Below are 14,711 nucleotides of genomic sequence, written 5' to 3'. Positions count from 1 at the left end.
GAGGCTGAAAGAAGTAGATGATGAAGTGAGATTCAGTCAGGACCTTCCATGGGCCTTAATGCATAAAATGAGCTGGGCAGTAACAGCCTCATTTTACACAACACAGAATCAACCAGGTTGGAATAGACCTCAGAGATCATCCAGTCCAACCTAGCACCCAGCACCAGCTGATCAACTAAACCATGGCACCAAGGGCCTCAAACAGGCTCTTCCTAAACACCTCCAGTGATGGTGACTCCACCACCCCCCTGGGCAGCACATCCCAATGGCCAGTCTCTCTTGCTGGGAAGAATTTCTTCCTCACCTCCAGCCTAAACCTCCCCTGGCACAGCTTGAGACTGTGTCCTCTTGTTCTGGTGCTGGGTACCTGGGAGAAGAGACCAACCCCCACCTGGCTACAACCTCCCTTCAGGGAGTTGGAGAGAGCAAGAAGGTCTCCCCTGAGCCTCCTCTTCTCCAGGCTGAGCAACCCCAGCTCCCTCAGCCTCTCCTCACAGGGCTGTGCTCCAGACCTCTCCCCAGCCTCATTGTCCTTCCCTGGACATGTTCAAGCGTCTCAATGTCCTTCATAAATTGAGGGTCCCAGAACTGGATACAGGACTCCAGGTGTGTCCTAACCAGTGCTGAGCACAGGGCAGGATGACCTCCCTGCTCCTGCCGGCCACATTATCACCTTAAAAGAACCAAACCTATAGCAAGCTGCACATAAACAAAAGTATTGCTCCCTCAGCTGCTCAAACCACATTTAAGGGAGCTTTTCTCAAACTGGGTGTGTGTGTGTGTGTGTGTGTGTGTGTGAATCCCCCAACTTTCAGAGGAGCATGGAAGAAAACTCTGCCAGCAGAGAGAACACAACCACCAGCATGAACACAACCACCAGCATGAACACAACCACCAGCAGGCTCCACGGCTGGGGAGAGACACAGCAGCACTCCCAACAGCTGAACCCCCCCACAGTTGAAACCTGAAGGGGAAAGACTAAACCCAGGCTGCAGTGCAGACACAAATAAAGGAGAAGAGCCTGCACCAGGCCTGCCAGCACTCTGCTTTGCTTTGCAGCCTTAGCATGCCCAGAGCTGCCACGCTGCTCAGAGGCAGCGCCCAGCACCAGCGCTGAGAGCTCAGCAGGCGCAGGCCGCGTCCCTGGCGCCCGATGAGCAGCAAGGGAGGCAAGGGGCTGAGGGAAACGGGCACTGCCTAAGCACTGGTGGTTGGAGAGGAGAGCCCAGGCAGTCTGAGTGGGTCTGAGTGGCTGAGAGCTCCCAGAGAGGGACCTGGGGGTGCTGAGTGACAGCCGCCTAAACATGAGCCAGCAGTGTGCCCAGGTGGCCAAGAGGGCCAAGGGCATCCTGACCTGCATTAGGAATAGTGTGGCCAGCAGGAGCAGGGAGGTCATTGTGCCCCTGGACTCTGCATTGGTTAGGCCACACCTTGAGAGCTGTGTCCAGTTCTGGGCCCCTCAGTTTAGGAAGGACATCGAGAGACTTGAAGGTGTCCAGAGAAGGGCAACAAGGCTGGGGAGAGGCCTTGAGCACAGCCCTGTGAGGAGAGGCTGAGGGAGCTGGGGTTGCTCAGCCTGGAGAAGAGGAGGCTCAGGGGTGACCTCATTGCCCTCTACAGCTCCCTGCAGGGAGGTTGTAGCCAGGTGGGGGTTGGTCTCTTCTCTCTAGCACCCAGCACCAGAACAAGAGGACACAGCCTCAAGCTGTGCCAAGGGAGGTTTAGACTCGAGGTGAGGAGAAAGTTCTTCACTGAGCGAGTCGTTCGTCATTGGGATGTGCTGCCCAGGGAGGTGGTGGAGTCACCGTCCCTGGAGGTGTTCAGGAGGGGATTGGATGTGGCACTTGGTGCCATGGTCTAGTCGTGAGGTCTGTGGTGACAGGTTGGACTCGATGATCTTTGAGGTCTCTTCCAACCCTGGTGATGCTGTGATGCTGTGCTATTCCTTGCTCTCATTCATAGCTCTTACTCACAGGGATTTTATTACTCTATTTTCTGCAAGAATCTCACTGCTCAAGCATCTCATGTCACAGCTGGGCACTCCCTTGGCAAACTCTTTAGGTACCACTGGTACCAGCAAGCATAAGTTCTCCTACAGGCATTTTTTAGGTTGGTTTGTCTTTGTTTGTTTGTTTGCTTGTTTTTTTCCCTCTGTGTGTGGTTTTGGTTTTGTTGCCATGGCTTTTCTTTGCATCTTGCAAAATTAAAGAGAGCAACCTCAAAGGTTTTTTGCATATTATCACAGAATCACAGAGCTGTCAGGCTTGGAAGGGACCTCAAGGATCAGCCAGTTCCAACCCCCTGCCATGGGCAGGGACACCTCACACTGCAGCAGGTTGCTCACAGCCACCTCCAGCCTGGCTGCAAACACCTCCAGGCAGGAGGCTTCCACCACCTCCCTGGGCAGCCTGTGCCAGGCTCTCACCACCCTCATGGGCAACAACTTCTTCCTCACAGCCAATCTCAATCTCCCCACTTCTAGTTTTGCTCCATCCCCCCCAGTCCTATCACTCCCTGACACCCCCAAAAGTCCCTCCCCAGCTTGCTTGGAGCCCCCTGCAGATCCTGGAAGGCCACAATTAGGTGGTCTCGGAGCCTTCTCTTCTCCAGATTGCACAACCCCAAGTTGTGCAATCTGTCTGTCCTCACAGCAGAGCAGCTCCAGCCCTCTGCTCCTCCTCATGGCCCTTCTCTGGACACCTTCCAGCACCTCCAGATCCTTCCTGGAACAGAGGCTCCAGAACTGGCCCCAGAGCTGCAGCTGTGGTCTCAGCAGAGTGGAGCAGAGGGGCAGAATCCCCTCCCTGGCCCTGCTGGCCACACTTCTCTTGCTGCAGCCCAGGCTCTGCTTGGCTCTCTGGGCTGCAAGTGCTCACTGCTGGCTCCTGTTGAGCTTCTCCTCCCCCAGCACCCCCAGGTCCTTTTCTTCAGGGCTGCTCTCAAGCCAGTCCCTGCCCAGCCTACAGCAGTGCCTGGGATTGCCCTGATCCAGCTGCAGGACCTTGCCCTTGGTCTTGTTGAACCTCCTGATGCTGTCATGGGCTCAGCTCTGCAGCCTGTCCAGGTCCCCCTGGATGGATCCCTTCCCTCCAGCTGTCAGCTGCACCACACAGCTTGGTGTCATCAGCAACCCTGCTGAGGGTGCACTCAGTGCCAGTGTCCATAGCACTCACAAAGATGTTAAGCAAGGCTGGTGGCTGTACTGCTCCTGTACTCCATAAGAGAATATCTATATATCTATGGGGGGGTTGTTTTTAGCTAGTGCTTGGCATGTGACCTTGTAAGACCCCTTGCCTGGCACTGCTCCCTGGGGCTCTTCCTCCTCCATGAGGCGGTATCATGGTGTGTGTGTGGTATGTGGCTCAAAGGTAAACGTTGCCACCTCTGCTGCTTGACCACTGTCTGTGCTGGGAAGCAGTCTGCCTCTCCCAGGCTGGGCTGGGCCCCAGCAGCACTTCACTCCCAGGAAGGCAGCAGACATTTTGAGTGCCTGTGTTTTCACCCCTTTTCCAGTTCATCTCCTGCTTCCTGTTCTTGCTGTGATCTGTGACACCAGCCTCTGGTGAGTGTTAAGAAAATACATTTAAGAGGGGGGAAATAAAACCCCCAGACCCCAACAAATAAAAGCAAGGAGCAGGAAATCTTTGTGTATACTAAGGGAGCAGGAGGGGGAAAGAAGTGCATTTAAAGTGCTCTGAGTACTCAAATGGTTTATAAATGTGTCTCTGATTAAATAATAACTGCCTTCCTACACAGTTGCAGGCCCTAACTCCCCCTGCTCCAAATAAAGTAGGGAAAATAAATGATGAGAACAATGATAAGCAGAGAGCCTGCATGTGATGAAGGCATCTGTACAGGCAAGGAGATCACAAGCATGTTTTATTCTAAGGACTCATGACTTCAAAGAGGGGAAAATAGGCCACGGGCAGCACTTGCTGTGCTCCACTCTGCATTGCTGCCCCATACCCAACTTCCATTCTGAAGAAAGTATTTTTCATGTGTGTACCACACAAGAATTCCCCAAATGGGTACTGCTGAACCATCTAAAGCACCTTAACAGGCAGGTGGTGAAGATCTTTTCCTTCTTTTCTTCCTTCCTTCCTTCTCATTTCATCCTTCTCAGATGTGTCAATTTCTGTGTTTGAAAACGCTGGCCCTTGCTGTTTGTGATATTCCTGGGTGAGGAAGGAAGAAGTCTGGCAATCCAGCAAGTCACCTGGTCACAAGCCCTGAAGAAATCCTCTGAGCTGATGTTTAGCTTGAGAGAGCAGCTCTTAGATTGGATGTGAGGAAGAAGTTGTTCCCCAGGAGGGTGGTGAGAGCCTGGCACAGGCTGCCCAGGGAGGTGGTGGAAGCCTCCTGCCTGGAGGTGTTTGCAGCCAGGTTGGAGGTGGCTGTGAGCAACCTGCTGTGGTGTGAGGTGTCCCTGCCCATGGCAGGGGGGTTGGAACTGGCTGAGCCTTGGGGTCCCTTCCAGCCCTGACAGTTCTGTGATTCTATTGCTGTTGTCTTGAGTCTAGAAATAGATAGCAATGAAGCATTCCAAAAGAGCAAGCAAGCCCCTTGCTTCCCTCAGAAACCACTCACAGCTGAAGAGGATTTCAGTGGAGCAGTGGTTAGAGACACCTAACAAAGCAGCTGAAAGGACACAACACAAGAAAGCTGCCAATGTGTTTACAGATTCTTGAGTTTCATTGGCAATATATTTATCATATGAATGGCCAACAATTAAGGAAGGACTTTCCCAACATCAGGTGCTTTCAGAGAGAGCAGTGAGTATTTTCAATGCAGGAAGAAAGTTTAGGTTTCCAAGGGCCATTCATTTGGTTTAGGATCAGTTCCAGCCACTCAGTAACTGTGCTGGCTAAAATTTGCTTGCTTGAAATGCTGCTGATGCTGCTCTGCCAGGGGGGTTGGACTGGATGATCTTTCCAGGTCCCTTCCAGCCCCTGACATTCTGTGGTTCTGTGGAATGTCTGTGTATGGGAGAGAGGAAAAAGACCACAGCAGTTCCATTCCCATATACCCATAATGAAACTGGGATCCTTAACAACATGGCAGCTCCCAGCAGCCCCTCAGATTTCATTAAGGAAATTGCAACCTATTCAGTTCAGAAGGAAGAGTGAGAGGGAGAAAGCAAGCATCAGAACACCACCATTTCAGACAGCAGATAGTCTATGCTGCATCACAGTTAGTTCTTCTGAAGCAGGGGAGTAAACCCCTCCAAAAGACACCAGCATTTCCTCTGGCTCCTTTTAGAACTCCTGGCAATACTCTCAGAAATAGCTTTTTGTTTCTGATGATTGCTGCAGGTACACACCACAATGGGTAAGCAACAAAAATGCCAGTGGTCAGCTAAAACCCACCAGGAATGCCCTCACCTTCCACCCTCTGATGGCTGGCCAGCTCAGGAGGTGCCCTCACCTTCCACCCTCTGATGGCTGGCCAGCTCAGGAGGTGCCCTCACCTTCCACCCTCTGATGGCTGGCCAGCTCAGGAGGTGCCCTCACCTTCCACCCTCTGATGGCTGGCCAGCTCAGGAGGTGCCCTCACCTTCCACCCTCTGATGGCTGGCCAGCTCAGGAGGTGCCCTCACCTTCCACCCTCTGATGGCTGATCCTATCAGCATATATTCCTTGCAAGAGATGTCTCTACTTTTGCAACACATCCTAACATCCTCAATGCCACACTCCAAGAAGCTCACATGTTAAATGAACAATCAAGAAAAGCAGTAGCCAATATTTAATTCTAGTACTGGCTCCAGTTATGCTGCAGCATCCAGAGAGCACTTCCCTGCAGCATCTCAGCAATCAAGGAATGTTGCTAAGGTGAACACTACAAAAAAAATCAAAGTGAAATAAATTAAACACCACCAACAGCAACACTCTATCTCCTGACTACCAGATTATGCAACAGGCAAATTCAGTTGCACCCTCAGAACAGTGCCACATAGCCTAAAGCCATGGAAGCATGGGGAAAGCCTCCCCAGGACCCTACAGAGAGCCATTTCCCCCAAAGAAAAGCCTGTCAGCACTGCAATCATTTCCTGATCAACTGGTCCAGAAGATGATTTTGATGAAAAAAATTAACAAAATAACCAAACCCAAATGAAACAATAACACAGCTGACTCCTTTCCATCATATTCTGTTGAATTCCTTACATTAAGGGACGAAGAATTCCAAAGTCTATGCCCTAAAGAGCAGAAGGAAAATCAGCCTGCTGGATCAGGGTTAAAACCCTCCCACCACTAATCAAAGCAAACCAGCTGGCTTTACTTTCTGTGATATGATTTCATGTTCCCCTCTCAGCATTAGGTCTCTTGCAATAGAAGGAGATCTGAGGCATAAATGGGAAGCATTTGAAATATTTAGTCCAGCTTTACTTCTCTCAAATCAACATTTGAGGATGCTAATAACATCCTCATCCAGAGGCTGCTAAGCACTCGGCATTAGTATACACCCCACGTTCCTTCCATTTATAATCTCTTGAATTAAGTGATGTAGGCAAATGAGTACAAGACTACCTGCATTTGTGTAGCAAGACAATTAGCACATGATAGTCTGGAGCTGCAAAAAAAGAGCCAAACAGAGGATGGCAAACCAACTCTGAATGGAATTCAAGAGCACAAGCATTGCCTGAAAGAGAAAGAGGCCACCTGCAAGACAGAGGGAAGTAAACAAGCCAGTGAAGCAGCGCTCCTACTTTTCAGTAGCAGCACCTCAGACTCCATCTTAAGCCTGCCATCATTCATCCCTCCTGAATGGGGACTACAGACCCTCGCAGTTATTCTGCTCTACCTGATGCACTAGCACTTCTAGACAGCCACAAGAGCTGCCACCACGGCAGGCATTTGGGTCAGTGCTTGCTGACCTGCCTGCTCTGACGTGACGTTAGGTTGCACGAGCAGAGAGCCGAGCCCACGGAACACAACCGATTGCTTCCTCGGAACACTGACAGCGCCCGTGAACGCCGCAGCTTGGTCCTGCCGACCACGCTGCCTGCAGCACACCGCTCAGGGAGGTGAGGTGATCTGGAGGCACGGAAATGCTCCTGTCTAACTCATACCCAAAGGACAGCCACAGGCACATTGTTGCAAGAACAACGTCAAAATCGCCAGTGAAGGCTCCTCTGTGGCAACTGGGGGTCTGCAAGGCTGCTCTCCATCTAATTCATGGCTGACGCGAAACCTGGCAGCCCTTAATGCAGCTTTTGCATTCATCTTTCCCCAGCACCGAGACTGCAATATTGCTAATTGAGCTCAAACTCCAGACACCACAAATATTTCTATCTTACTCCATGAGATGAAGTTTCATGGACAAAGAAGAGCCCTCAGTTACCAGAATATTCCTGGTAGCCACAAGGACACGAAATGCACTGCAAAGTCCCCGCATTCGCCCTGATACGCCAAGGGATTTGCTCGTGAACTCCAGGCCACGGGTGGCATCAATCACACCGAAAAACCAGAGTGAACTTTCAGTATATGCTGGATTCCAGTTTGTAGATCTGCCCCCTTCTCACAAAGGGTTGATCTGGGATTTCAATCCCATCTCCCAGCCGGTTGAAGCGACGTGCTTGTGCTATGTGCAAAACCCACCGAAGAGGGACCGACGACTCTGGCCTCACCACAAACGCTGTGAGAAAAAGCAATGGGAGCTGAAAAAGAGATTTAGTTCATTTCTTGGCATTCTACCAATCCAAGTAAAAACAAACAGAATTGTATTCTTTGAGGAAAAAAAAGCACTGTGTGTGGTGCTTCAGAAGGTTAGACGTGTTTAGCTCCAAAGCAGCACTGAATTAACCCGAACCCAGATGCTCTGCATAAGCTTTCCTTTCTCATTTTAAGTAAAGGTTACTAATCTTTCTGGCATTCTCTCGGGTTGCACTAACAACAAAGCCTCCTCCACTCCACAAATGCATAATTATTACCTTAGTGTAATTTGTTAAGGTAATGAAATAGTGTATTCATGAGCCCTGAACATCACCATCTTAACGCTGGCAACCACAAAACAGTTACCTCAAACGAATAGGTTGCCTGCTTCAGGGATCATTCATCACTAAGTTTCATTCATTTTTGTTTTGCTGGAAGGTCTCAAAAATATTTAAAATCAGAGCCAAGACACTGACCTCTAAACAGTTTATGCTGCATGAGAAAATATTTGCCTGTTCTTGTGCCCTTTCAGAGGTCTCTCCAGCCACGACACAGGTTAAGGAGAAATGGCGATAGCTGTGTTACCATGAGACTCTGAAAGCAGGCGAAAAACGAACTGCAGCGCTGCTTTGTATCCATTTAGTTGCCTCCACTGTTACCTGCATTTTATAACGGGCAACATTTTCAGAGGTCTCATTCAGCACGACCGACTTCCTCCTTCTGCACTACATCGGTTATCTCGTCGATGTAAGCCGGTATTGTTCAATAAAAACGAAAGCCCCCGCCGCCCCCCCGCTCCCCCAAATGGATTCTCTTACTGCCTTGGAAACGCGTTCTTAATAATTCATTTAGTATTTTTTTTTTTTTTGCAATCTGTATTTCTGCAGGGGGACAAAAAAAATGAAAAGGAAAAAAAAAATTAAATCAAAACAACCTAAAAATGCCAGCGTGTGGTGAATAGAACTCTCATGTCAAGAGACACGGCGAGGAGGTGCTTCTGAACGAACGCTCCTTCAGAGGAAAAGGACAAACACAAGCCATTGAAAAAAAAACCCACCAACCCACCACACCACTCTCCCCTCCCCGTTTCTCGCAGTAACTTCCCGTGCTCGCAGCCATAAGCCCTGGCGGAGCGAGCAGCCGGCGCGGCGGCGGCGGCCTCGGCGGGTCTGCCGGTCGGCAGGTCCGCTCGGCGGCGCGGCGCGGCACGGCGCTGTGAATGGGCAGCCAGGTATTTTATGAATGGAGCGGATCACGTGCTCCCAGCACCTCCCCGAGCCGATATTTCCCACAGAACTGTGTCAACAAGCAGGCAGCCACAGCACCGATTCCTGCCGCCGGGAACCCGGCACCTTCCCCGCCCGCCCGGCCGCCGGCCGCCCGCGGCTCGGCCCCGCGGCTGCGGCTCCGGGCGCCGGGCAGGGCAGGCCTGGCCGCAGGGCTGCGGCGATGACAGCCGCTCGGTTTTTCTTTTTTTTTGGGGGGGGTTATTTTTTTTTTTATGAATGGGGATTGTGGTATGCAAATGAGAGCGATTCACAAAAAAAGGAAACATGGCGGCGGCCCCGGCTCCCGGCCCCGCAGCGGGTCCCGCCTGCCCCGGCCCGCTCCGCCACCCGCACCGCCGGGCTCCCCCGCCGGCCCCGCGCCGCTGCCCCCATGGGCTGCCCCCCGCGGCCCCGCGCCGCTGCCCCGCCGGGCTCTGCCCGCGCCGCTCCTCGGGGACCCACACGCCGAGCCTGGGGAGCGCAGGGGGCAGCTACGCGGCCCGGGCTAGGGGGAAGGCGGCGAAATGGGAAATGCGCCTTTCCTCGCCCGAGGAGCCCCGGCCGCCGCCTGTCAGCCGGCCGCTCTTCGCCCAGCCGCCCGCCGCTACCTAGCCGTACAATGGGCTCAGGGGCTCCCTCCTCCCCATCGCCATGGCCGCGGCCGGCGCCCGCATCATTCATAAAATCCGCCTGAGCAGATGCCGACATGGCAAATCGTAACGCTGAAAGCTCGGAGCCTGCAGCTTCCAACCTCACACGGGAAAAGTTTCCAAATACTGGATATTTGCCTTCCGATGCCAGAAGGAACTCGGGCGTTTTCGGACAAATATTTATCCCCTCCGACCCCAAATGTATTTCAAAAGCAGATTACGTGCCGAGGAATACAGCCGCACACACACACACACACACACATTCTCCTCTGGATTTCCTCCAAACCAGTCACATTAAAAACATTAAGAGATCCTCGAACTGTCCCCTTCCTGGTTTTTTTTTTTTCCTTTTTAAAAATAAAACCCTCCAAACAATCAAAGCAAAAAAAAACCCCAAACCCGGGAAATAAACCCAAGTGCTCATTAAAAGAAAGAAGGGGGGGGGGGAAGGCTTTAGGGTAGGTTTAAGCTGTATTTACACTGACTGACTCATCCAATTAAAATTCAGGAGCAGTTTCCTGCAGGATGAAGCTCCCACACACTACTTTCCATGTGAAATATCCACAAGTAATAGGATATTATCGGAGGTGGTACGTGCCGATACCTCGCTGGGCATTCCAAACCCATCCTCCCGCTTCCCACGACACCATCGTTACCTGCCACCGTTTTCTACCGGGCTTTAATTAAAGCACGCTTTGCTGGCCTCCGGGCTCGCAGCCCTTCTCCACCAAGCTCCTTCACAAAGAAGAAGCCTCCTGGGCTTCCATGTACGCGAGCAGAACTGCGCAGTATGCGCAGGGGGAGGCCAGGACACGTACGTGCGCGGGCAGAGGCCCCGCGGGGCGCGGAGCTCGGGGGGACGGGAGGGGACGCGCCGAGCCCCAGCCCCAGGCGGAAGGGAGAGCCGCGGCGGCGAGGGCGAGGGGGGGGAACGGGCGCTTACTCGTTGTTAGAAGTCGCCGTCTCTTCGCTCATTTTCTCCTCACCGCGATCCGACAGGGAGACGGAGCAGCACCGACGCAGCCAGGGCGCAGCCAGAACTCACCAGAAACTTCACCATTGTTACCCCCCCACGGTCTGCCGCCCCCGGCCAGGGCACGGGCAGTGTGGCAAAGCGAAGGAGAGGGAGGGGGAAGGCAGCGATCTTTATCCTGCAAACATGAAATCCTTGTCCGGCGCCGGAATGTATTTCCCCTGTCTTTAAGAGATGATGATGATGATGATGATGGTGGTGGTGGTGAAGGCAGCGGTGGAAACAGCAGCAACAACCACAGATCTTCTCCTCTCGAGCTGCTCCCACTTAAAGGGAAACGGAGTGCTGGAGACAAGGGAGGGCTCCCCGCCGCAAAAAGCTGCACCGCACCGTCCTCCCGCTGCAGCTCATCTCCCGCTGCAGCCTTCCTTCGCCGTGGCCCTCCTGCCGCTGCTCGGCCGCCTCCCGCGCCCAGCCGGGGCAGGCGGCGGCACAAATTCCTCCAGACACCGGAGCCGCCACAGGCTGGGGCGGGAAAGGGGGCGGGGGGGGAGAGGGGGGAAGAGAGAGGGGGGCTGAGCGGCTCGGCTGGGCTCTCCCACCCCTTCCAAAGCGACGCCGAGCACTGCGCAGGGAGGACGAGCCGGCCCCAAGGAGAAGGCTGGTGACGGGGGGAGGGAGGCGTTTTAAACCAGCCTGGGGGTGGGAAGGAGAGGAGGGGGGAACGGAGGAGAGGGAGAGAGAGAGGATGCGTCACGGCTGTTTGTGCGAGGAAAGGGACGGGGAGGGAGGGGAAGAGGAGCTGCCGGGCCGAGCCAGGAGCCCCCCGGCCGAAGGACGAGGGGAAGAGGAGGGAGAAAGCTTCAGCGCAGAAGTTCAGCGGCCGCGCTCCCTCCCCGGCACCAACTCCATTAGCGGCCGCCGCCGCCTCGGCTCCTCGCAGCAGCAGCGGCCGCCGCCGCCTCCTCACAGGAAAACTGGGCGGAAGCGTTGACTTCAAGCTCCTTCCGCCGCCACAGCTTGATCCAAAATAACCACGGGGGAGAGGGAGGGAGGGAGGCGAGGGACGGGCGAGGGGGCAGAACGCAAGCCCCTTGGCCCCGCGCCGCCGCCCTCCCCGCGGCGCCCGCCGCCTGCCCCGCGCGCGAGTTTCCTGAAAGTAGTTCCCTCCCCTCGGCGCTGCCTCACGCGCGGCCCGAGGAGCCGCCGGCACGCGCGCGCGCGCACACGCACGCCGCCGCCGCCGCGGAGGGATACTTCGGCTTCCCGCAACGTCTTCCTTCCTGCGCCCAGGGAGCGGAGCAGGGGAGCCCTCGGGGCGCTCTGGGCGGGGGATGGGGGCTGCTCCCTCTCCGCGTCCCGGGCCCCCGCTTAGCTTCAGCCCGGGGCGGGGGAGCTGGAGCTGGCTGCTGATCTCTGATCTCTGCTCTGCGGGGCTGCGCGGACCCCTAGAGTCAGCGCCGTGGGTCGGGACGGGTCGGGGGGGGCGGCGCGGGGCGTGGCGGGAGCGGAGAGGGGGCGTCCGGTGGAGAGGGACCCGGCCCGGCGGCGGCGCCGGGGGAGGTGGTCTGCGGCGGGCGCGGCTGAGCGGCTCTCAGCCCCGGGCCAGGTTTCTACTTTCCCCCCTACTTTTTATTTAATTTTAAGCCGAAGCGCAACGCAAAGGCTGCAAGCGAACGGCGGCCGCCGGGGAGCGCAGCGAGCGGCTGGTGGAGCGGCGCTGCCGGGGACCCCTTCCCGGTGGCTGTCCCCGGCGTCCCACCTTCCCTGCAGCCCGCCCTCAGCGTCCGTCCGTCCGTCCGTGTGCGGCAGAAATGCGCCGGCGGAGAGGAGGGACTGGCGAGCCCAGGCGTGCGGTCCTGTTGGCTTGGATCTGCTCCGCTGTCAGCGATGCCCTGCGAGGCTGCCGCCGCCGCCGCTGTGTGCCAACCTCGGAAGATGTGGTGCGGAGCTCGCCTTCTCCCTTGGAAACGGGAGCTCGCCTGTAATTAGTTCCTTAACTCTCAAATCTAGGAGTGGTTCTAAGTGGGTGATGGCACGGGAGGGTGTGTGGCACCCTGCCTTCTTGGCCTCTCTCCCTAAATGCACACTGAAACGGAACCGTCTGTAGTGGATCCAGGTAAGCAGTGAAATGAAGGAGCAGCAGCAGCAGCAACAACCGAACCCCATTCCTTCTGAGGAACTTGCATGGTTGCCTTGCTGCTCGAGCTGATGGAGGAGTGGAGCAGTGCTGCAGAGCCCGAGGATTCAGTCCTGAGTCAGACCACCAAGTAAATGAGATGATAATAAAAGATTTTCTCGTGGTTTGGGATTCTGATTTCCTCCTGCCTAGTCTTCGTGTGTGTGCTGGCCAGCTGAGACATCTGGCTGCCCCAGATTCATGGAGTAAAACCACCATGGTGCTGCTGTGCGAGACATCACTTCCCTTAAGGATGTTGGCTATCCCCTTCTGGTGTGCTTTGCTTCTTCATGGCTGCTTTCCAAGAGCCTTCTTCCTAAACTCCTGCTCCCAGCTCAGTTTTTCCTGTAAAGTGTGGGATTTCTCCTGAACTCTGGTGGTGTCAGAGGAGCAGCGATGAGCTGGCCTCTCTTCCTGTTTGAAAAGGATGGGAAGAGCTCCCTCGGTGACAATCACGTCTGATTCCCACACTGCTGGTGGCTGGCTGCATTTCCCAAGGAAGGGAGAGACTGGGACGTGGGAACTCGGGAGAGGGAGGCTCCAGCGCTTCAGGGAGGCTGCAGTGCCTGCACCAGCGTAGGCCAGAGTGTGAGCGTGCAGCACCACAGAAGTAGGGCAGCAGTGCCTTGAGCAAGGCCCTTTGGTTAGGGAAGTCTTCCTCTTCCCTTAAGGGTCCAAGGCCAGTTTGTCTGTGGAGCTCCAGGACACCCAAGGATGTTTTTCTTGAAGACTTTTCCCCACGTGACTGGAAAGGCAATGGTGCAGCGAGGGGATAAACTTGCAGAGTTTGAGTCAGTGTTGGTGGTGTGAGGGGTGCTGTGATGGACTGAAATTCCCCTCCCCCAACACAACATTTGCCAGAGCAGCTCAGCTGGAAAAGCCAATGAAGCTCAGCAACCTGATCCAGTGTGAGGGATGCCTGCCCATGGCAGCAGGGCTGGAACTGGCTGATCCTTGAGGTCCTTTCCAACCCTGCCAGTTCTGTGATTCTATCTGGAGACATGGAATGCAAGGAATATGTACAGAATATGCAATATTCACATAGACTGGCAATTTGTAAGCAACACAAGAACCAGCCCCCCTGGGCAAAACTGGGGGGTTACCCACAGCTTCCCCCTTCCCTGCTCTCTTCCTCTTAGGAAGAAGTTGTTCCCCATGAGGGTGGTGAGAGCCTGGCACAGGCTGCCCAGGGAGGTGGTGGAAGCCTCATCCCTGGAGGTGTTTGCAGCCAGGCTGGAGGTGGCTGTGAGCAACCTGCTGCGGTGTGAGGTGTCCCTGGCCATGGCAGGGGGGTTGGAACTGGCTGAGCCTTGAGGTCCCTTCCAACCCTGACAGTTCTGTGAGTCTATGATTCCCTCCCCCTGTACATGGGACAAGAGAAAGAAGAGCAGAGAGTTGCTGTTAGTACTTAACCACAACAAAGGACACAGCCAAGGCCAGCAGAACCACCAGTTAGTATCTGCCAGAGAGAAAGAAGCTGAAAAGAGAGAGAATTAGTGTACAAAGGGGGCTGGAGCACCTCTGCTATGAGGACAGACTGAGAGAGTTGGGGCTCTTCAGTATGGAGAAGAGAAGGCTCCAAGGAGACCTTCTTGTGGCCTTCCAGTATCTGAAGGGGGCTACAAGAAAGCTGGGGAGGGACTTCTGAGGGTGTCAGGGAGGGATAGGACTGGGGCAGGGGAGGGCGGAAAAAAACCCTAGAAATGAATAAATTCAGATTGGATGCTAGGAAGTTGTTCCCCATGAGGGTGGTGAGAGCCTGGCACAGACTGCCCAGGGAGGTGGTGGAAGCCTCATCCCTGGAGGTGTTTGCAGCCAGGCTGGAGGTGGCTGTGAGCAACCTGCTGTGGTGTGAGGTGTCCCTGGCCATGGCAGGGGGGTTGGAACTGGCTGAGCCTTGAGGTCCCTTCCAGCCCTGGCAGTTCTGTGATTCTCTCTCTCTCCAATGGGACCATTTAGACCTTATCATTACTTTCCCTTTTGCATCCAGTG

At 54.7% G+C, this 14,711-nt stretch overlaps 1 protein-coding gene across 1 annotated transcript in view; it reads right to left on the bottom strand.

The window, feature by feature from the left end:
- SPRED1 (sprouty related EVH1 domain containing 1) overlaps positions 1–11,706 on the bottom strand; it is a 71,555-nt gene extending 59,849 nt beyond the window's left edge. Inside the window, exon 1 of the mRNA XM_054162123.1 lies at positions 10,511–11,706. Coding sequence (XP_054018098.1) covers positions 10,511–10,542 — 32 coding nt within the window. The 5' untranslated portion in view covers positions 10,543–11,706. The remainder of the gene's footprint in view (positions 1–10,510) is intronic.
- Positions 11,707–14,711: the final 3,005 nt, after the last annotated feature.

Source organism: Dryobates pubescens, chromosome 5 (genome assembly GCF_014839835.1).
Source record: "Dryobates pubescens isolate bDryPub1 chromosome 5, bDryPub1.pri, whole genome shotgun sequence".
Classification (NCBI taxonomy): domain Eukaryota; kingdom Metazoa; phylum Chordata; class Aves; order Piciformes; family Picidae; genus Dryobates; species Dryobates pubescens.
This window is presented reverse-complemented; position numbering and strand designations above follow the sequence as displayed.